The sequence below is a fragment of the Aedes albopictus genome, chromosome 3 (genome assembly GCF_035046485.1).
Source record: "Aedes albopictus strain Foshan chromosome 3, AalbF5, whole genome shotgun sequence".
NCBI lineage: Eukaryota > Metazoa > Arthropoda > Insecta > Diptera > Culicidae > Aedes > Aedes albopictus.
In genome coordinates this window covers 264,756,355-264,779,681 of record NC_085138.1, presented here as the reverse complement: position 1 = coordinate 264,779,681, position 23,327 = coordinate 264,756,355, and the positions used below count along the sequence as shown (strand labels likewise).

Below are 23,327 nucleotides of genomic sequence, written 5' to 3'. Positions count from 1 at the left end.
GGTCGTGGGTTTGTACATATTGTACCGAGGGCCATAGATCACTAAAGTCATGTAAGTCAACCAGCTCAACAGCCCGTCTACGGCTGCGACAACTCGCGGAGGCAAAAGCGCTTGAGGATCGCATCCAAATCGAAAAGGCTGAAAGGGATCGAGCTTACCTTGCACAAAAACATCAATTAGAAATCGAAGTCGAGTCTGGAGGTACGGAGACATGCAGCAGCAAAAGCTCTGGAACTTCCCATGATCGTCGTAGGATGTTGCAGGATTGGGTGGAAGAGCAAAGCTCCCTAGAAGGCGCAGTAGGTGGCCTAGCGCTGACTGAATCAGGACCGTCGACCGAACTACCGTCCACCGTTCTGAGAACAGGAGCAATCCCCAAAACTGTTCCTGGGAATCTTCAATCAACGCCTATCTTCACATCGACTGCGGAACTACCAAATCGAAGAGCAACAGTGCTGGCCGCAGAGGACGTTGAACCCGACGATCTTGCGCAAGATAAGCAACTAGCCCATGCATCGATGTACGATAATCCGTTGAATATACGTCACGCACCGTCGATCTATTCCAACCGAAGTCAGCTACGTCGGGCTCCAATACACTCGTCCGCTGGTCAAACAATGCCGTTGGCTCCACCGACTAACACGTTCGGCATACTGGAACCAACCGCTTCGGGAAACCATATGATGAGCGAGGAGCTACATACGCTTGCACCAATTCTGAGAACGGAATCACATCGACCTTTACGTGAGGAACATCAACAACGTCTCGTTAATCCAGCGGCACCACAAAGGCTAGAACAATCCCAGTACACTTTCGAGGAAGCTGTACCGGCCCCCCCGCGAAGTACCCCCCAACCCGCACCTAGAGGTCTGTACGCTACCGATCAAGAAATGTTCGCTCAGTGCCATGGTGCTCATGCTCTCTCTGCACATATACACACAGCAGCAAAAGAACAAGATCGGCATGTGAGTTACCACCAACCACATACTCCCTCACGATTGTCGAATGATAGGGGGAATAATCGTCAATTTATGTACTCCTCTCAACCGATGGCCGTCCATCATGGTGTGCGTGCGAACGAACACCAGTCCATAGCCGAGCCTACAGTTTCATCGCTACGAGCTTCAGATCCACATAACCAGCAACGTTCTGTTTACCAACAAAACCAATCAGTGCAACAGCATCCTTCGGTGGGACAGGTCGGTCTAATTAGCGCTCAGCAACTCGCCGCTAGACAAGTGGTTCCCAGAGAATTGCCGAAATTTTCAGGCGACCCCTTGGAATGGCCAATGTTTCTCCAAGCCTTCGAAACAACAACTCAGCTATGTGGTATACAACTCGATGAAAATTTGGCAAGGCTTCAGAAATCTCTCGTCGGTAGTGCTCGAGAAAAGGTCCAAAGCATCCTCACACTGCCGGCGGCTGTTCCAGATATCATTAGCACCCTCCGAGATGAATGTGGTCGGCCCGATCAATTGGTGCACCGACTCCTGATAAAGGTCAGAAGTGCACCTCATCCGAATATCAATAAGTTGGACACACTCATCACCTTTGGACGCGAGGTCAGCAACCTCGTGACGTATATTGAAGCAGCAAACCTCCAAGCTCACCTTTCCAACCCTATGTTACTCGCTGAGTTGGTGTCTAAACTTCCACCAAACCTCCGCCTGGATTGGGGACTGCATTCAAGGTCAACTGGGGACGTATCATTGAAGGCTTTTAGCGAATTCGTAGCTACTATAAGGTCTGCTGCATGTCACGTATCATTGCCATCAGAACAGTTCCAGCTCGAAGATTCGCAGATGAGAAAGAAGGACAAGCAGAGCTTCGTCAACGCTCACATCTCCGATGAGACCGAGAAATCGACAGCTACGAATTTTACCGATGTTAAACCTTGTCCAGTATGCTACCAGACCGGACACAAAATACGCGATTGTGAAAGGTTCAAAGACTCATCGGTAGAAGAAAGGTGGAAAACAGTTGAACAGCGTAATTTGTGTAAGCGCTGTCTTGTTGGCCATGGAAAGTGGCCATGCCGAACTAAACAACCTTGCGGGTTGAACGGATGTACTGAGCAACATCACAGATTGCTGCATGCCGATCGAGCTGTAGTCAAAGAGACAGAGTCAGATTCATCAGCTCTGGTGTCTACTCACCACTGTCTCGTTCATTCAACATTTTTCAAGATTCTTCCTGCCACGCTCCATGGTGCGGGGAAAACAATCAAAACCTATGCCTTCTTAGATGATGGGTCAAGTCATACGCTGTTAGACCAAGATTTAGCTGACGAACTTGGTCTCGACGGAGAACCTGTACCACTTTGCCTTCAGTGGACCGCAAATGTAACTAGGAAAGAACCTAATTCAAGGAAAGTGAGCTTGAGCATTTCAAACGTGAATGGAGGATCCCGATATGATATGTCTGATGTGCGTACCGTAAGAAAACTTGACCTCCCTCGTCAAACCATGGACTACGAACAGTTGTCTGGCCAGTTTCCGCATTTGCTAGGTTTGCCGATTGGGAGCTATCGTGATGCTGTTCCCCGTATACTAATTGGCGCAAACAACGCGAATTTGATATTGGCATTGGCTCGTCGCGAAAGAAGGGTGGGCGAACCTGTAGCAACTAAAACGCGTCTCGGATGGACTGTTTTCGGTGGCGCACGAACCGCAACCGAACCCGCCAACCTTATGGTTCACAAATGTGGATGTTCGCAAGACGACGCACTGCAGGAGCTTGTCAAGGATTATTTCGCCATGGATAATTGCGGGGTCAATAGTCCAACTATGGAATCGGCAGAAGATCAGCGTGCAAGGAAAATTCTGCAGGAAACAACCAAACGCACACCATCCGGCAAGTTTGAAACAGGTTTGTTGTGGCGTAGTGATGCTATCGAAATGCCAGACAGCTACCATATGGCTGCAAGGCGACTGAAATGCCTCGAGAGAAGTCTGAATAAAGATCCGGAATTGAAAAAGAAAGTTGATGCCTTGATAGAAGAATATCTACAATTAGGGTATGCACATGTAGCGACTGATGATGAACTTCGCACAACAAATCCAAAGCGCATCTGGTATTTGCCATTGGGAGTGGTACGTAACCCCCGTAAGCCGGACAAGGTACGCGTTGTCTGGGACGCTGCGGCAACAGTGAATGGCGTCTCATTGAATTCCCTTCTCTTGCCTGGGCCTGATTTACTGACGCCTCTACTCACTGTCTTATGTCAATTCCGACAACGACAGTATGCTGTTTCGGCAGATATACGTCAGATGTTTCATCAGCTGAGAATCAGACAAGAAGATCGACAAGTACAAAGGTTCCTGTATCGCTCTGATTCCCAATCTGAACCGACGATATACATACTGGACGTCGCCACGTTTGGCGCCACTTGTTCGCCGTGTTCAGCTCAATATGCCAAAAACTTGAATGCATCAGAGCACCACAGCAAATTTCCTGACGCAGCAGATGCAGTTGTCAACAACACGTACGTTGACGACTACCTAGATTCTCGGGACACCATCGAAGAGGCTGTTCAATTGTCACTGGATGTACGGGCAATCAACCTAAAAGCTGGATTTGAGTTGAGGAACTGGCAATCAAATTCCAAAGAAATTTTGCGACGTGTTGGGGATAAATGCATTGAACCTGATAAGAGTTTTGCTGTAGAAAAAGCGACACCAATGGAGCGAGTCTTGGGGATGTCATGGAAAACAGAAGAAGATGTCTTCGTATTTTCAGCTCAGTTTCGTGAAGACCTACTGCCTCTTCTGCCAGGCGATATTGTGCCCACTAAACGCCAAGTTTTGAGGATAGTCATGAGCTATTTTGACCCACTGGGGATCATAACCAACTATACCATCCATGGAAGGATACTTCTTCAGGACATTTGGCGCTCTAACATCAAGTGGGATGATCCTATCACTGACGGAGACTTCGCAAACTGGCGGCGATGGGTATTACTGGCACCACAGCTTGGCAATGTTATGATCCCGCGTTGCTACTTCCCGGGCTATGGCATTGGCAGCTATGACTCGCTACAGCTGCACGTCTTTGTAGATGCCGGGGACCAGGCCTACGGGGCTGTGGCATATTTTCGTATCGTGGATCGGGGGATACCACGATGTGCTCTCGTAGCTGCGAAAGCAAAAGTTACACCATTGAAACCTGTTTCGACTCCACGATCTGAGCTCAATGCTGGAGTTATTGGAGTTCGACTCATGAAGACGATAGAGAAACATCATTCGTTGGCAATCAAAAAACGGTTTTTGTGGACGGATTCTACGACTGTTCTATCTTGGCTTAGGGCCGATCCTCGCAAATATAGACAGTATGTGGCACTGAGGGTCTCCGAAATACTTACCGGAAGCGAGGTGAGTGAATGGTATTGGATCGCTACGTTGAAGAATATTGCTGACAAGACAACAAAATGGGGCCATGGGCCTAATTTTGAACCAGAGTGTGAGTGGTATACTGGACCAAGTTTTCTTCTTCAATCAGAAGCCGAATGGATCATCAAGCAACCAAACATAGAAGATCCACCAGAGGAGCTTAAAACGATTAATGTTCATCTAGAAATACCCGTTGATCCGATAATGGACTTCACAAAATTTTCTCAACTTAATCCGTTGCTGAGAAGGTTGGCACATCTACACCATTTTCGACGAAGTTGTGCTCGTAAACCGAGGCACCCATCAACAACACGCAAGGTTCTGCTAACTCAAGAAGACTACGAGGCAGCTGAGAAAAGTCTATGGAGAATTATTCAAGCGCAAGAGTTTCCTAGCGAGATTGACACCCTGAAAGCGAATGCTGCGAAACCTGTGAATGAACGAGTACGTTTGGAAAAATCGAGCTGTTTGGCCAAATTATCACCATTCATCGATAAGGACGGGATTATTAGAATGGAGAGCCGCATTGATCCGAAGGCTGCTTACTACGCTTTCGACTTTCGTAATCCCATTGTGCTTCCAAAACAGAGTCATGTTACGGAGTTGTTGATCCTGCAACATCACCAAAGATTCGGGCACGCTAATGTTGAGATCGTTGTGAATGAGTTACGACAGCGGTATTATGTACCAAGGTTACGGACTCTGGTCAAGAGTATAGTGAAACGCTGCATGTGGTGTCGCGTATATCGTGCCGTTCCACACCCACCGAAGATGGCAGCGTTACCTCAACCTCGAGTTCAACCGTATGTACGACCATTTTCCTATGTCGGCGTGGATTATTTTGGTCCGATGATCATCAAAAGAGGCCGCACTAATGTTAAACGCTGGGTGGCCCTCTTTACGTGCTTCACGGTGAGGGCAGTACATTTAGAAGTGGTGCATTCTTTGTCGACTGATTCGTGCAAAATGGCCATCCGTCGCTTCATAGCCCGAAGAGGATCACCGCGAGAAATTTTTAGCGACAATGGGACGAATTTTCGAGGTGCAGCACGAGAGTTGGCAGAGGAAATAAAAAGCATTAACAGCGGAATTGCATCTACATTTACGAATGCAGATACCAGGTGGAACTTCAACCCACCATCCGCTCCCCACATGGGAGGCGTATGGGAGCGGAAGGTTCGTTCCATAAAGGAAGCTTTCAAATCATTAAGTCATCGTGATAAACTCGACGACGAGGAGTTTTCAACATTTTTGATGGAAGCGGAAATGATTGTGAATTCTCACCCGTTGACACATGTTCCTCTAGATGAACCCAACCAAGAAGTATTGACGCCCAACAGCTTCTTATTAATGGATTCCAGCGGTACCAGAAATAGTGCTACCATATCTGTCAGCGATCCCATATCGCTGAAGAGAAATTGGAAACTCTTAAATCATCTACTGAATCAGTTCTGGCAGACCTGGATTAAGGCCTATCTACCAACCATTGCACAGAGGACGAAATGGTTTGCCGAAGTACGCCCGCTACGAGTCGATGATCTAGTTGTCATTGTCGATGAAGGAGTTCGCAATGGATGGCTACGTGGACGCGTGGTTAAAATATATCAATCGGACGATGGGCAAGTTAGAAAAGTAGATGTTAGAACAGATTCAGGACTTTTTCAACGGGCCGCAACAAAAGTAGCGTTACTCGACATACAGAACGATAGTAAGACTAATTAAATATTATGTATTACGGGGTGGGGTGTTGCGTCGAGTAAGAGATTGGCCCTTTTAGATTATAAGCGTGCCTCATGCTAACATACGAGAGAATGAATATGTCAAAACAAAGAGATAAAAAAGACGAGAAGAACGTGCATGTGGATGGTGAAATTGTTGCGAATGCTAAATAGTGAATTTAACTTGAATTTCTTGAACTATTTCTCATTAAACATAGTGAATTGTATTATTTACCTAGTGGATTCCTATTCTCATGCAAAATATTGTTTATATTGGTAAAATTTCTATCCTAAACTAAAATTATATTGTATAACCTAAAATTCCATATTATCCAGATAGGAAACCTAAAATTAGCGCTCTAAAGCACATAATACTCCAAATCTATCTTCTTACTGTTAAAGAATCGTAAGTTTATCTAAAACTAGTGTAAAATTGGATTGCTATTAATATTAATCTCTTAAATTGTAGTGAACCATCTAAATACCCGCTCAGTATCAAGTGCGCTGCTATAAGTTTGGTTAAAGACCAATTTGTAAGTCTATTGAACTAAATATGGATACAAATCTAATATAAATAAATTTCAGTCGAGTTGCTCATCGGACAACTACGGAAAGTTTTTTACAAGCCGTGTACGCTCGGTTGACTTCGCGCCGGTTGAGCCGGTACAATCCTCGTTCCGCAATCCCCGATGCGAAAACTTCTCCGTCCTGGGTTAGAACTTGGCATCCTTGCTTCGTGAAAAGCACTTCGAATCCCTTGGCACAAATTTTACTCACGGATAACAGGTTTGCCGCCAAGTCTGGAACTTCCAGTACCTCTTGCAAGGCCACGTCACCTTCAACGCAGTCCAAGTTGACCGTACCTCTTGCTTGCGACCGCATGGTTCCGTTGTTCGCCGTCCCGATTTGAAACGCCAGCTCTTGCTTGTCTTCGAATCCAGTTCCCACACGAGCCATGTGGGTGGTCGCTCCGGAGTCGAAGTACCACTCCTCTTGCTGCACGTCGCCGATGGCAAAAACTGCACACATCGCTCGACCTTTGTTCCGCTTCGACGACGACGACGGTCCAGACTTCTCCGGACATTTGGCCGCGTAGTGACCCGGCTTGTGACAGTTGAAGCAACTGTCGTCCTTACCCTTGCTTGAACCGCCGCCCCTGCGACGCCGCTGGTGCTCCTCGCCGCTGTAGAACGCACCTCCTTCGCTGCTGCTCTTGGGTCCCTGCTTCGGCTTGACGTCCTGGAGGATCTTGCTCTTGACCGCATCGGCTGATATTGCTTGACCCGACGCCTTCATTCCCATCACCATGGGAGCATAATACTTCGGCAGTCCCATCAGCAGCAACGATGCCATCCACTCGTCGCTAACGGCAAAATTCATCTCCGCCAGTTTGTGGCTCGTCGTTACCATGGCATCCACGTACGCTTCGGTTGTTTGAAAATTTTCCAACCGAATCGAAGTAAGCTGTTGTAGCAAACTGATCCGCCGGTAGACTCCGTCATCTTGAAAAGCTTTCTTGAGCTGGTCCCAAGCTTCCCTTGCGTCCTTTGCGGTCATCACCAAGCTGTAGTTGGTCTTCTCCAAGCTAAGACAGATGGTGGCCAACGCCCGCTGCTTCGTGTCTTCATCAACGAATTCACCTTGTCGCGGCTCCACCGCGCTCCACGTGCCTCCCGGATGAGGGTCATCTTCATCGAGAACGCCCACGTCACGTAGTTCTCTCTTCCCTTGAGCTTCTCCAACGTCAAGGCAACACTGCTTCCGGCGGTCCGCGCGACCCGGCGATCCAAAGCCACTACGCTTGATCCCGATCCCGTTCCGCTTCCAGCTTCTCCGCCTCCGTTGTTGGCCATCGTGGTAAGAGCTTCAGAACTACTTCTTCAGAAAATCTTCTTTTGAAAAAATCTTGAGGACTTCTGGTTATTCCCGTTTCGCTGGGCTCATAACCTATCGGAATTGAAAGACGTCTTGATAGGTTGAGTAACGATAGTGGAATGACAAATTTATTAAATTACTTAATATCATGGCATACTACAAATGCTCCAGTCAATCGCGGATTGCTTCGGCTCCAACAAAAATGAAACAGTACAGACCTTTATTATTTATGTGCATTGCATTTTGGAACAAAAGGGGTCTAAAAATCTGGTTCTATGTGCAAGACCAATAACATTTATTTGCGAAGCTTGATCGCAAAAATCTATGTGCGCGGCACATATAAAATAGATGCGGATTATTTTTAGTGTAAACATAAAAACAATACCGAATGACAAATAAAATCAATATATGCGCTTAATGTTTTTTTAAAAAAAAAAAAAAAAAGTTTTATCAATGATGAAACATTTATGGATGCAGTTGATATGATTTATTAACAAATTAACAAGTCGAAAGCTCATGTAGAAAGAGCCAAACACTGTATTGCGCTGGAAGGTTGGTTGATTATTTTCTACCAGTGAGTTACTAATTGATTGCAGCTCCGAATAATGATCAAAACTGCGCTCTTCACCCGAGTTTCTAAGTGTTTATCGATGTAAAGCAACTGGTTATGATTTTTCCGTACTCCAAGGAAGGTAGCTGCGATGATTTAAGTAAAATATCTGAACAACTCCTGCAGCACATGTTTACACTGAGTCGCCATTTTTTCACTTTGCGCATCTTCGGCGGCTGACACAGACGCTAAGCATTGGTATTATGTGTGAACTCACATATTTTTTTGCTATGGGTGTTAACACATACCAAGTATGTGTGAAACTAATCTAGACAATAAACAACAAATATCTTAGTTATATTTTAGGTAATAAAATTTATGTGTGGAAAGACCAATTGGATCGATGTGTATTTTCACATAAAATAAATGTTTGCAGTTTTTGCAGTGTAGTAGTTTGCTTCAACTGCCAAGCCGGTTGCATCTAACCAAAATTTTAGTTTGTTACCTGAACCGGAACAACCTACATTTTAGTAAATACCTGAGTATCGCGGACTGACTCAATATGCTCTCTCTGCGGGAGCCAAACATTGGGAGCCAAACATTGAAGATAGAGGTTATGTTAAACCTTGTTGTACCTGTGTGCTTGATTGAAGAGTATTGTTATCTAGGTGCTGCGGATATAATCAAAACTGTAGTCACGATATCTCCATTTGCCGCTGTCAATCCGTTGGAAAGCGAGGAGAAGGATAAACATTGTTTTGAACCCTTTTCAGCTAATTTTGTAATAACTATCCATCAAAATTTCCATCGCGAATGGAAAATAATAAACTTTGCACACGAAAACAAAACTGGAATAATGGTGGATTGATCATGTTTACCATTTCCGAACAGCGTCGCGACGGCATGTTTGACAACTGCGCTGAGAGAGGTGTTTGCAAGAAAATTGAACGCTCGTGCGTGTTTACAAGCTGTGTGCCGGGAGTGTGTTGGTGTGTGTTAGCTAGCTTGAAAAATAAAACCGTTTCTATTCGCAGCACCTAGGTAAATACAAACACCTTGCGGTAGTTGAAAACAACAAATCTTTGGTTTGAAACTTTAAATACTGTTGATAACTTTGGGCAGTAGAAACAACTAATTAGTGTGATTATTTCAAACCAAAAGCAATAGTTTGGAACAAACAAAAGGTGGGTTGAAACCACTATTTTATTAGATTGTAATTCAACAAACGTGTTTGTTGTTTCAAACTGGATTGATTTTTCTCCGTGTAATCACAGACAAACAGACGTAAAGCGGGAAACGCAATGGGGCCGGCAACGGTGCGGCAGCGGAATTGCGGCAGCACTGCGGTTCGTACTAAAAAAAATCTGCCGCACTGCCGCTCCGGCAAAACGGAATGTATGCGGTTTTCCGTGTGCGTTTTCTGGTTTGACGTTTGATGTTTGTTTTCATTCAGTAGAATTTCCTCGCCGCGATATTCGGGTTTATCGGCTGACTTAAAAAGTTATTAATGCCGTTTTCGTTTTTGATTCAGTTCCAACCTGGGTTGGAACTGGATGAGATCACAGTTTCAACCCCAACCCGACTTCGGTTTCGCTTGTACTAAAGTTTGTTTGAGTTTGTTTGACGTTTGTTTGTTTACACATTTTCCGCCAATCCAGTTCCAACCCAGGTTCAAAAACGAATTCGACATAAGTTAAATACAATTAAATTTGTGATAAATACCACTTTTAAAGAAATGGCTTCCATGGTGTTGCGTGCGGTACAAGCGGTGAGAATGGTGAGAGCCGTACGGGAGCTGCAGCAACTTCGCCGGGAAATAACCTCCCCCAGCGAAAGGAGATGGTGGGTTCGACCATCCAACCAGACGCGTCCTACGGAAGGGTTTTTTGAAACCGCTTATCCGTTGATGCGTGAAAGGGATCCGGAGTATTTCTTCCGCTGCACAAGGATGACCCCTCAAATTTTTGATATGCTGCTTCAACGGATCAACCATCGGCTACAAAAGTATTCTATTCGACAGCCTATCAAGCCGGCATGTCGGTTGTTCTTAACGCTAATGTAAGTTGATCTTCTAATTCGAATATATTGATTGAAATTTAACAATTAATTTAAGAAACAGAGCATTCCCCGCAATCTATCTAGTTAGATCTAATGTTCAGATCCTTATAGTAAACTCCTTCAAACATATATTTACAGAGTTCTTCCAGAAGCTTTTTTAATAACTAAAAAAACTATATTTCCAAGCTTTCGAAATATAGGTACTAGGATTTTCTTGGTAATTTGGTGAAGATTTATCAGTGTTGTGCAAAGACTTCCTCAGGCAGTCTATCCAAGAATCTTTTCTCGACGTTTTCAAGGAATCTTGCTAAGAATATTACTGTTGTATCGCTCTCGATTGATTGTTTTTGATAGGTATTCAAAACTACATTTGTGCAGACAAAATTGGGTCTTTAATGTGACGGTTCATTGCTTCTTACCTCCATCCTCGACTTTACCCAACACTTCTCAGATCGTGCTGCACCTGATCTGCCCATCTACACGCTGATTTTCAGGTCTTTGTGTACTGTCCAAATCTCATCAGCTGTGCAGGGTTGTTGTCCGGCATTCTAACAACATGCCCTGCCCATCGTTCCAGCTTTTGCCAATTTTAGGATGTTAGGCTCGCAACAGGCACAGAAATCGTACCCTTGTCGTGGTCCCCGACGATATTCGAACGAACTGGACAGTTCACCCGAAACTCTTACGCAGCTTTTCAAAAGCTGCTTTTGTACACCATCCATCGTAGCTTCCCGGGAGCTATTATTATTATTATATATTATTAAAGACACTTTACCAGATAAGTTGGCATTCGTGTCCAGTCTCGGGAGCTGTTTCTTGTGATTATCCACCTGGATTAATTGTGATTATTCACAAAGAGACTTTTCTACTACTGTCTGTATCATTCCACATCATGGTAAGTTTCATGGCGCAGCATGGCCATCAACGGGATTCCTGCTGGAACTCCTTCCAGGATTTCTCCAGGACATTGCTTTCGGGATATCTCCAGAAATTGGTTCCGGGAATCTCCCACAAATATCTTCCAGGATTTCTCTTCCTTCTGCTTCCAGGAATCCACACCGGGAATCCTCCGAGAATTCCTTCCGGGATTCCTCCCGGAGTTGCTTCTGGGATTTTTCGAGAAGTTTCTTTCGAGATTTCTCGAGAAGTTTCTTCCGAGATTTCTCCAAAAGTTGCTTCCGGAATTCCTGAAAAAAAATGCTTTTGAGATTCCTCCAGGAATTCCTTTCGGGATTCTTCCAGGAATTCCTTCCGGTATTTCTCCTGCAATTGCTTGCGGGATTTCTTAAGGAATTGCTTCTAGAATTCCTCCAAGAGTTCCTTCCGGGATGCATCCACGAATTCTTTCCAGCACTCCTCCTGGATCCAAAAACTACTTCCGGATTTTTTTTCTTAGATTACTTGTGGGATTACTCAAGAAATTTCTTCCAGGATTCCTCCACGAATTCATCCCGGCATTTCTCATGGAATGGTTTCCGAGATTTCTGCATAAATTGCTTCCGAGATTCCTCCAGGAATTCCTTCTGGAATTTCTCCCCGAATTCTTCCACGAACTCCTTTCCGGTTTCCAGGATTCCTCCAGAAATTCCTTCCGGAAATTACATTCACGCCGTGGAGAGTTGCGTTTGTTACCTTCTGTTGACTTTATTATTGACGCTACGCTAGTACATTGTTCTACAAAGTTTCAGGTAAATCAAAAATAAAAAAGTGCTCCGTACATTAGTTTTTGGTACGATGTTTATACGCAAGTGAATGTAAATGATTGCAAATGAATGATCTCATCCTTGGCTTCCTCAGGAATCTCTCCAGAAGTTCCTCGGGAATATTTCCAGAAGTTCCTCGGGAATTCTTCCAGAAGTTCCTCGGAAATTCTTTCAGAAGTTCCTCGGGAATTCATCCCCTCGGGAGTTCTTCCAGAAGTTCCTCGGGAATTCTTCCAGAAGTTTTTCGGAAATTCTTCCAGAAGTTCCTCGGGAGATCTTCCAGAAGTTTTTCGGGAATTCTTCCAGAAGTTCCTCGGGAATTCTTCCAGAAGTTCCTCGGGAATTCTTCTAGAAGTTCCTCGGAAATTCTTCCAGAAGTTCTTCGGGAATTCTTCCAGAAGTTCCTCGGGAATTCTTCCAGAAGTTCCTCGGGAATTCTTCCAGAAGTTCCTCGGGAATTCTTCCAGAGGTTCCTCGGGAATTCTTCCAGAAGTTTCTCGGGAATTCTTCCAGAAGTTCCTCGGGAATTTTTCCAGAAGTTCCTCGGGAATTTTTCCAGAAGTTCCTCGGGAATTCTTCCAGAAGTTTTTCGGGAATTCTTCCAGAAGTTCCTCGGAAATTCTTTCAGAAGTTCCTCGGGAATTCTTCCCCTCGGGAGTTCTTTCAGAAGTTTCTCGGGAATTCTTCCAGAAGTTTTTCGGGAATTCTTCTAGAAGTTCCTCGGGAATTCCTCCAGAAGTTCCTCGGAAATTTTTCTAGAAGTTTCTCGGGAATTCCTCCAGCAGTTGCTCGGGAATTTTTCCAGAAGTTCCTCGGGAATTCTTCCAGAAGTTTTTCGGAAATTCTTCCAGAAGTTCCTCGGGAGATCTTCCAGAAGTTTTTCGGGAATTCTTCCAGAAGTTCCTCGGGAATTCTTCCAGAAGTTCCTCGGGAATTCTTCTAGAAGTTCCTCGGGAATTCTTCCAGAAGTTCCTCGGGAATTCTTCCAGAAGTTCTTCGGGAATTCTTCCAGAAGTTCCTCGGGAATTCTCCCAGAAGTTCCTCGGGAATTCTTCCAGAAGTTCCTCGGGAATTCTTCCAGAAGTTCCTCGGGAATTCTTCCAGAAGTTCCTCGGGAATTCTTCCAGAAATTCCTCAAGAATTCTTCCAGAAGTTCCTCGGGAATTCTTCCAGAAGTTTCTGGGGAATTCTTCCAGAAGTTCCTCGGGAGTTCTTCCAGAAGTTCCTCGGGAATTCTTCTAGAAGTTCCTCGGGAATTTTTCCAGAAGTTCCTCGGATTTTCTTCCAGAAGTTCCTCGGGAATTCATCCAGAAGTTCCTCGGGAATTCTTCTAGAAGTTCCTCGGGAATTCCTCCAGAAGTTCCTCGGAAATTTTTCTAGAAGTTTCTCGGGAATTCCTCCAGCGGTTGCTCGGTAATTTTTCCAGAAGTTCCTCGGGAATTCTTCCAGAAGTTCCTCGGAAATTCTTTCAGAAGTTCCTCGGGAATTCTTCCCCTCGGGAGTTCTTCCAGAAGTTCCTCGGGAATTCTTCCAGAAGTTTTTCGGAAATTCTTCCAGAAGTTCCTCGGGAGATCTTCCAGAAGTTTTTCGGGAATTCTTCCAGAAGTTCCTCGGGAATTCTTCCAGAAGTTCCTCGGGAATTCTTCCAGAAGTTCCTCGGGAATTCTTCTAGAAGTTCCTCGGGAATTCTTCCAGAAGTTCCTCGGGAATTCTTCCAGAAGTTCCTCTGGAATTCTTCCAGAAGTTCCTCGGGAATTCTTCCAGAAGTTCCTCGGGAATTCTTCCAGAAGTTCCTCGGGAAATCTTCCAGAAGTTCCTCGGGAATTTTTCCAGAAGTTCCTCGGGAATTCTTCCAGAAGTTCCTCGGGAAATCTTCCAGAGGTTCCTCAGGAATTCTTCCAGAATTTCCTCGGGAATTCTTCCAGATGTTTCTGGGGAATTCTTCCAGAAGTTCCTCGGGAGTTCTTTCAGAAGTTCCTCGGGAATTTTTCCAGAAGTTCCTCGGGAATTCTTCCAGAAGTTCCTCGGGAATTCTTCCAGAAGTTCCTCGGGAATTCTTCCAGAAGTTCCTCGGGAATTCTTCCAGAAGTTCCTCGGGAATTCTTCCAGAAGTTCCTCGGGAATTCTTCCAGAAGTTCCTCGGGAATTCTTCCAGAAGTTCCTCGGGAATTCTTCCAGAAGTTCCTCGGGAATTCTTCCAGAAGTTCCTCGGGAATTCTTCCAGAAGTTCCTCGGGAATTCTTCCAGAAGTTCCTCGGGAATTCTTCCAGAAGTTCCTCGGGAATTCTTCCAGAAGTTCCTCGGGAATTCTTCCAGAGGTTCCTCGGGAATTCTTCCAGAAGTTCCTCGGGAATTCTTCCAGAAGTTCCTCGGGAATTCTTCCAGAAGTTCCTCGGGAATTCTTCCAGAAGTTCCTCGGGAATTCTTCTAGAAGTCCTTCGGGAATTTTTTCAGAAGTTCCTCGGGAATTCTTCCAGAAGTTCCTCGGGAATTCATCCAGAAGTTCCTCGGGAATTCTTCCAGAAGTTCCTCGGGAATTCTTCCAGAAGTTCCTCGGGAATTCTTCCAGAAGTTCCTCGGGAATTCTTCCAGAAGTTCCTCGGGAATTCTTCCAGAAGTTCCTCGGGAATTCTTCCAGAAGTTCCTCGGGAATTCTTCCAGAAGTTCCTCGGGAATTCTTCCAGAGGTTCCTCGGGAATTCTTCCAGAAGTTCCTCGGGAATTCTTCCAGAAGTTCCTCGGGAATTCTTCCAGAAGTTCCTCGGGAATTCTTCCAGAAGTTCCTCGGGAATTCTTCCAGAAGTTCCTCGGGAATTCTTCCAGAAGTTCCTCGGGAATTCTTACAGAAGTTCCTCGGGAATTCTTCCAGAAGTTCCTCGGGAATTCTTCCAGAAGTTCCTCGGGAATTTTTCCAGAAGTTCCTCGGGAATTTTTCCTGAAGTTCCTCGGGAGTTCTTCCAGAAGTTTTTCGGGAATTCTTCCAGAAGTTCCTCGGGAATTCCTCCAGAAGTTTCTCGGGAATTCTTCCAGAAGTTCCTTGGGAATTCTTCCAGAGGTTCCTCGTGAATTCTTCCAGAAGTTTCTGGGGAATTCTTCCAGAAGTTCCTCGGGAATTCTTCCAGAAATTCCTCGGGAGTTCTTCCAGAAGTTCCTCGGGAATTCTTCCAGAAGTTCCTCGGGAATTCTTCCAGAAGTTCCTCGGGAATTCTTCCAGAAGTTCCTCGGAAATTCTTTCAGAAGTTCCTGGGGAAAGCTTCCGGAAGTTCCAGGGGAATTCTTCCAGAAGTTCCTGGAGAATTCTTCCATGAGTTCCTCGGGAATTCTTCCGGAAGTTCCTCTGGAATTCTTCCAAAAGTTCCTCGGGAATTCTTCCAGAAGTTCCTCGGGAATTCTTCCAGAGGTTCCTCGGGAATTCTTCCAGAAGTTCCTCGGGAATTCTTCCAGAAGTTCCTCGGGAATTCTTCCAGAAGTTCCTCGGGAATTCTTCCAGAAGTTCCTCGGGAATTCTTCCAGAAGTTCCTCGGGAATTCTTCCAGAAGTTCCTCGGGAATTCTTCCAGAAGTTCCTCGGGAATTCTTCCAGAAGTTCCTCGGGAATTCTTCCAGAAGTTCCTCGGGAATTCTTCCAGAAGTTCCTCGGGAATTCTTACAGAAGTTCCTCGGGAATTCTTCCAGAAGTTCCTCGGGAATTCTTCCAGAAGTTCCTCGGGAATTCTTCCAGAAGTTCCTCGGGAATTCTTCCAGAAGTTCCTCGGGAATTCTTCCAGAGGTTCCTCGGGAATTCTTCCAGAAGTTCCTCGGGAATTCTTCCAGAAGTTCCTCGGGAATTCTTCCAGAAGTTCCTCGGGAATTCTTCTAGAAGTCCTTCGGGAATTTTTTCAGAAGTTCCTCGGGAATTCTTCCAGAAGTTCCTCGGAAATTCATCCAGAAGTTCCTCGGGAATTCTTCCAGAAGTTCCTCGGGAATTTTTCCAGAAGTTCCTCGGGAATTCTTCCAGAAGTTCCTCGGGAATTCTTCCAGAAGTTCCTCGGGAGTTCTTCCAGAAGTTCCTCGGGAATTCTTCTAGAAGTCCTTCGGGAATTTTTTCAGAAGTTCCTCGGGAATTCTTCCAGAAGTTCCTCGGGAATTCATCCAGAAGTTCCTCGGGAATTCTTCCAGAAGTTCCTCGGGAATTCTTCCAGAGGTTCCTCGGGAATTCTTCCAGAAGTTCCTCGGGAATTCTTCCAGAAGTTCCTCGGGAATTCTTCCAGAAGTTCCTCGGGAATTCTTCCAGAAGTTCCTCGGGAATTCTTCCAGAAGTTCCTCGGGAATTCTTCCAGAAGTTCCTCGGGAATTCTTCCAGAAGTTCCTCGGGAATTCTTCCAGAAGTTCCTCGGGAATTCTTACAGAAGTTCCTCGGGAATTCTTCCAGAAGTTCCTCGGGAATTCTTCCAGAAGTTCCTCGGGAATTTTTCCAGAAGTTCCTCGGGAATTTTTCCTGAAGTTCCTCGGGAGTTCTTCCAGAAGTTTTTCGGGAATTCTTCCAGAAGTTCCTCGGGAATTTTTCCTGAAGTTCCTCGGGAGTTCTTCCAGAAGTTTTTCGGGAATTCTTCCAGAAGTTCCTCGGGAATTGTTCCAGAAGTTCCTCGGGAATTCTTCCAGAAGTTCCTCGGGAATTCTTCCAGAAGTTCCTCGGGAATTCATCCAGAAGTTCCTCGGGAATTCATCCAGAAGTTCCTCGGGAATTCATCCAGAAGTTCCTCGGGAATTCTTCCAGAAGTTCCTCGGGAATTCTTCCAGAAGTTCCTCGGGAATTCTTCCAGAAGTTCCTCGGGAATTCTTCCAGAAGTTCCTCGGGAATTCTTCCAGAAGTTCCTCGGGAATTCTTACAGAAGTTCCTCGGGAATTCTTCCAGAAGTTCCTCGGGAATTCTTCCAGAAGTTCCTCGGGAATTTTTCCAGAAGTTCCTCGGGAATTTTTCCTGAAGTTCCTCGGGAATTCTTCCAGAAGTTCCTCGGGAATTTTTCCAGAAGTTCCTCGGGAATTTTTCCTGAAGTTCCTCGGGAGTTCTTCCAGAAGTTTTTCGGGAATTCTTCCAGAAGTTCCTCGGGAATTCCTCCAGAAGTTTCTCGGGAATTCTTCCAGAAGTTCCTTGGGAATTCTTCCAGAGGTTCCTCGTGAATTCTTCCAGAAGTTTCTGGGGAATTCTTCCAGAAGTTCCTCGGGAATTCTTCCAGAAATTCCTCGGGAGTTCTTCCAGAAGTTCCTCGGGAATTCTTCCAGAAGTTCCTCGGGAATTCTTCCAGAAGTTCCTCGGGAATTCTTCCAGAAGTTCCTGGGTAATTCTTTCAGAAGTTCCTGGGGAAAGCTTCCGGAAGTTCCAGGGGAATTCTTCCAGAAGTTCCTGGAGAATTCTTCCATGAGTTCCTCGGGAATTCTTCCGGAAGTTCCTCTGGAATTCTTCCAAAAGTTCCTCGGGAATTCTTCCAGAAGCTCCTCGGGAATTCTTCCAGAAGTTCCTCGGAAATTCTTCCAGAAGTTCCTCGGGAAATCTTCCAGAAGTTCCTCAGAAATTCTCAAAGAAATTCTGGAGAAACTCTCGAGGAACTTCTGGAATAATTCCCGAGGATCTTCTGGAAGAATTCCCGAGGGACTTCTGGAAGAATTCGCCAGGAACTTCTGGAAGAATTCCCGAGGAACTTCTGGAAGCATTCCCCAGGTACTTCTGGAAGACTTCCCCAAGAACTTCTGGAAGAATTCCCCAGGAACTTCTGGAAGAATTTCCGAGGAACTTCTGGAAGTATTCCCGAGGAACTTTTGGAAGAATTCCCGAGGAACTTCCGGAAGAATTCCCGAGGAACTTATGGAAGAATTCTCCAGGAACTTTTGGAAGAATTCCCGAGGAACTTCTGGAAGAATTCCCGAGGAACTTCTGGAAGAATTACCGAGGAACTTCTGGAAGAATTACCGAGGAACTTCTGGATGAATTCCCGAGGAACTTCTGGAAGAATTCCCGAGGAACTTCTGGAAGAATTCCCGAGGAACTTCTGGAAGAATTCCCGAGGAACTTCTGGAAGAATTCCCGAGGAACTTCTGGAAGAATTCCCGAGGAACTTCTGGAAGAATTCCCGAGGAACTTCTGGAAGAATTCCCGAGGAACTTTTGGAAGAATTCCCGAGGAACTTTTGGAAGAATTCCCGAGAAACTTCTGGAAGTATTACAGTGGAACTTCTGGAAGTATTACAGAGGAACTTCTGGAAGAATTCCCGAGGAACTTCTGGGAGAATTCCCGAGGAACTTCTGGAAGAATTCCCGAGGAACTTCTGGAAGAATTCCCGAGGAACTTCTGGAAGAATTCCCGAGGAACTTCTTGAAGAATTCCCGAGGAACTTCTTGAAGAATTCCCGAGGAACTTCTGGAAGAATTCCCTAAAAACTTCTGGAAGAATTCCCGAGGAACTTCTGGAAAAATTCCCGAGGAACTTCTGGAAGAATTCCAAGGGAACTTCTAGAAGAATTCCCGAGGGACTTCTGGAAGAATTCCCGAGGAACTTCTGGAAGAATTCCCGAGGAACTTCTGGAAGAATTCCCGAGGAACTTCTGGAAGAATTCCCGACTAACTTCTAGAAGAATTTCCGAGGAACTTCTGGAAGAATTCCCGAGGAGCTTCTGGAAGAATTCTCCATGAACTTCTGGAAGAATTCCCGAGGAACTTCTGGAAGAATTCCCGAGGAACTTCTGGAAGAATTCCCGAGGAACTTCTGGAAGAATTCCCGAGGAACTTCTAGAAGAATTCCCGAGGAAGTTCTGGATTAATTCCCGAGAAACTACTGGAAGAATTGCCGAGGAATTTGATAAAAAATTTGCGAGAAACTTCTGGAAGAATTCCTGAGGAACTTCTACAAGAATTCCAGAGAAACTTCTGGAAGAATTGCAGAGGAATTTGTGGAAGAATTCCCGAGGAACTTCTGGAAGAATTCCTGAGGAACTTCTGGAAGAATTACCGAGGAACTTCCGGAAGAATTCCCGAGGAACTTCTGGAAGAATTCCCGAGGAACTTCTGAAAGAATTCTCGAGGAACTTCTGGAAGAATTTCCGAGGCACTCCTGGAGGAATTATCAAGAATCTCCTAGAGAAATTCCCAAGGAACTCTTGAAAGAATTTCCGAGGAACTCCTGGAAAAATTCTCGAGGAGCTCATGGAGGAGTTCCCGCAAAATTTCTATAGGTATTCCTCATGTACTTCTGGAGGAATTCTCGGGGTACTCTTAGAGGAATTTGCGAAGAACTTCTGAAGGAATTCTTGAAGAACTCCGGTAAGAATTCCTTGAGAACACCGGGAAGAATTTTCGAAGAATTCTCGAGGAGCTCCCGGGGATATTTAGGATGAGTTTCTGAGGAACTCCTGGATTAATTTTCGGGGAACTCCTGGAGGAATTCTCGAAGAATTTTCAAGGCAATCCTACAGGAATTCTCAAGAAACTCTTGGAAGAATTTCCGAAGAACTCCTGGAAAAATTCTTTATGAACTCCTGGAAGAGTTCCCGGAATATTTCTGGAGGTATTCATGAGGTACTCTTTGGAGGAATTATCCAGGAACTCCTGAAGAAATTCCTGATTAACACCGGGAAGAATTCTCGAAGAACTCCAGGAGCATTTTCCGAGGAACTCCTAGAGAAATCCCCAGGGAACTCCTGGAGGAATCCCCAGGGAACTCCTGGAGGAATCCCCAGGGAACTCCTGGAGGAATCCCCAGGGAACTCCTGGAGGAATCTCCAGAGAACTCCTGTAGGAATTCCTAGGGAACACCTGGAGGAATACCCAGGGAACTTCTGGAGGAATCATCGGGGAACATCTGGTGAAATCCCTAGGGAACTCCTGGAAGAATCCCCAGGGAACTCCAGGAGGAATCCCCAGGAAACTCCTGCAGGAATCCCCAGGGAACTCCTGGAGGAATCCCCAGGGAACTCCTGGAGGAATCACCAGGGAACTCCTGGAGGAATCCCCAAGGAACTCCTGGAGGAATCCCCAGGGAACTCCTGGAGGAATCCCCAGGGAACTCCTGGAGGAATCCCCAAGGGACTCCTGGAGGAATCCCCAGGGGACTCCTGGAGGAAACCCCAGGGAACTCCTGGAGGAAACCCCAGGGAACTCCAGGAGGAATCCCCAGGGAACTCCTGGAGGAAACCCCAGGGAACTCCTGGAGGAAACCCCAGGGAACTCCTGGAGGAAACCCCAGGGAACTCCTGGAGGAAACCCCAGGGAACTCCTGGAGGAAACCCCAGTGAACTCCTGGAGGAAACCCCAGGGAGCTCCTGGAGGAAACCCCAGGGAACTCCTGGAGGAAACCCCAGGGAACTCCTGGAGGAAACCCCAGGGAACTCCTGGAGGAAACCCCAGGGAACTCCTGGAGGAAACCCCAGGGAACTCCTGGAGGAAACCCCAGGGAACTCCTGGAGGAAACCCCAGGGAACTCCTGGAGGAAATCCCAGGGAACTCCTGGAGGAATCCCCAGGGAACTCCTGGAGGAAACTCCAGGGAACTCCTGGAGGAATCCCCAGGGAACTCCTGGAGGAATCCCCAGGGAACTCCTGGAGGAATCCCCAGGGAACTCCTGGAGGAATCCCCAAGGAACTCCTGGAGGAATCCCCAGGGAACTCCAGGAGGAATCCCCAGGGAACTCCAGGAGGAATCCCCAGGGAACTCCTGGAGGAATCCCCAGGGAACTCCTGGAGGAATCCCCAGGGAACTCCTGGAGGAATCCCCAGGGAACTCCTGGAGGAATCCCCAGGGAACTCCAGGAGGAATCCCCAGGGAACTCCAGGAGGAATCCCCAGGGAACTCCTGGAGGAATCCCCAGGGAACTCCTGGAGGAATCCCCAGGGAACTCCTGGAGGAATCCCCAGGGAACTCCTGGAGGAATCCCCAGGGAACTTCTGGAGGAATCATCGGGGAACATCTGGTGAAATCCCTAGGGAACTCCTGGAAGAATCCTCATGGAACTCTTGAAGCAATCCCCAGGGAACTCCAGGAGGAATCCCCAGGAAACTCCTGCAGGAATCCCCAGGGAACTCCTGGAGGAATCCCCAGGGAACTCCTGGAGGAAACCCCAGGGAACTCCTGGAGGAATCCCCAGGGAACTCCTGGAGGAATCCCCAGGGAACTCCTGGAGGAATCCCCAGAGAACTCCTGGAAGAATCCTCAGGGAACTCCTGGAGGAATTTCCAGAAAACTCCCGGGGGAATCCCTAGGGAACTTCTGGAAGAATCCTTAGGGAACTCCTGGAGTATCTCCAGAAACTTCCTGGAAAGTTAATTAACCCCGTAATATCAAAATCACCAAGCCGAAATCGTCAACCAGAACTTAGTTTCGTTTCCGCGCAATGTTATTTTTTTCGTCCTTTCTTGATATAGGATATCATCTCGCTATATTACTTGATATAGAGCGTAGTGTGAACGTAGCATTAGTGATCCATTGGTTATTCAAAGTTGCCACAAAATTCTGATTTCAAAATTCTTCTGCGATCAGACGATAGGTTTAGCCAACATCTTTGAAAAATCTCCCAGTGATACTGCAAGATTTCTATCCCTATAAGCCTGATCCTGACTAGAAACGACGGCATCATCTGGCTTGTAGCCTCAATGATCTATCCGATTAGGGGAAAAGCCCGTTTGAGTTGACCACGCTTTCCATTGGTTATGCTCAAATGAGCATAAAAACCTAATTTCGTTTCAAAAGAGCAATACATTAACAAAAAATCTTAAAACAAAAAAGATAGTGCATAAAATAATTACATTTTTTTTTCTTTTCCATTTAGGTACTTGGCTCATGGATCGAGTATATTTGAGATATCAAGACTTTTCAGAATGGGAGTGACAACCGTAAGGGAGATCACGCAGGAGGTTTCACAGGTTCTATGGTTTGAACTTCATGGAACATTTATGCCGGAGGTAACTGAAGCTAAATGGAAGCAGTACAGCGATGAATTTGAAGTAAAATGGAACCTTCCCCACTGTTGCGCCGCTGTTGATGGCAAACACATTTCCATTCATTGCCCTCCGAATTCCGGTTCGCTTTATTTTAATTACAAAAAGCAGCACTCTATCGTTCTTATGGCAATGTGCGACGCTAACTACAACTTTGTTGCTGTAGACGTTGGTGCGTACGGTGGAAATGCCGACAGCAGCGTGTTCAGCTCAAGCGAATTTGGCAGTCGCTTGCTACAGGGGCGCTTGGGACTGCCACAAGCAGCATCACTAGTAGACGGGCCTCTTATGCCATACTTCATAGTTGGGGACGCTGCATTCCCATTGAAAACCAACCTTATGCGGCCATATCCAGGACGAAATCTGCCACCCTTACAAGAGCACTTCAATTACAGATTGTCCCGTGCAAGAAGAGTAATTGAGAATGCCTTTGGCATCTTAGTATCGCGTTGGCGTATACTACTATCACCTTTATTCCTCCACCCTGAATCAGCCGATAATTTGGTGAAGGCTACGCTAGTGCTTCATAATTTCGTGAAGTCTACGAATGAACCACAGTACAATCCTCCGGGATATGTTGATCAAATTGGACACCGTGGAGAAATTATTGTCCCTGGAGAATGGCGCTCAACAACGGAACCTCTGAACAGCGTTGGAAATAGCATTATTCAACGCGGAAACAATGCAGCTCGCAGTGCTTATGAAACACGAGATACTTTGGCGCAATACCTGTTTGAAAATAACATTTTTTTATAATCTAGGCACGATTTTCGAACAATGTGCAAAAGAGTAACAATAATAAAATAAGGTCATTAATCGAAACCGGGTTGTTTATATAAAACATGAAGTTCTTTCTCAACTGTAAGTATAATAAAAAGTTCTTATGAAGAATAAATGCTGATCTTAAGTAGTTTGGCTTTTACCGTGCGTGTAACTACAGCGCATTTCGCCCCCAGCTGTAAAGTTGAACGCGCTGGCTGTGCACAAAACACGCGCATGGCTTTACCATGATTGAATAACAGACTACAAATGATTTAGTAAAACGTCTTATTTCGTGAGTGGCAAGTGCCCAAAA

The 23,327-nt window shown here is 45.9% G+C and overlaps 1 protein-coding gene across 1 annotated transcript; it reads left to right on the top strand.

Annotated features, from left to right (window-relative positions):
* The first annotated feature begins 21,751 nt into the window (after nt 1-21,751).
* Nucleotides 21,752-23,074, top strand: LOC115257567 (uncharacterized). The gene has a single exon (XM_029857341.2). The coding sequence runs from the start codon at nt 22,133-22,135 to the stop codon at nt 23,006-23,008; it is 876 nt and encodes a 291-aa protein (XP_029713201.2). The 5' UTR covers nt 21,752-22,132; the 3' UTR covers nt 23,009-23,074.
* The last annotated feature ends 253 nt before the right edge of the window (nt 23,075-23,327 follow it).

Coding starts and splice junctions, on each gene's coding strand:
- LOC115257567 (XM_029857341.2), top strand. CDS start 22,133: ATGGGAGTGACAACCGTAAGGGAGATCACGCAGGAGGTTTCACAGGTT.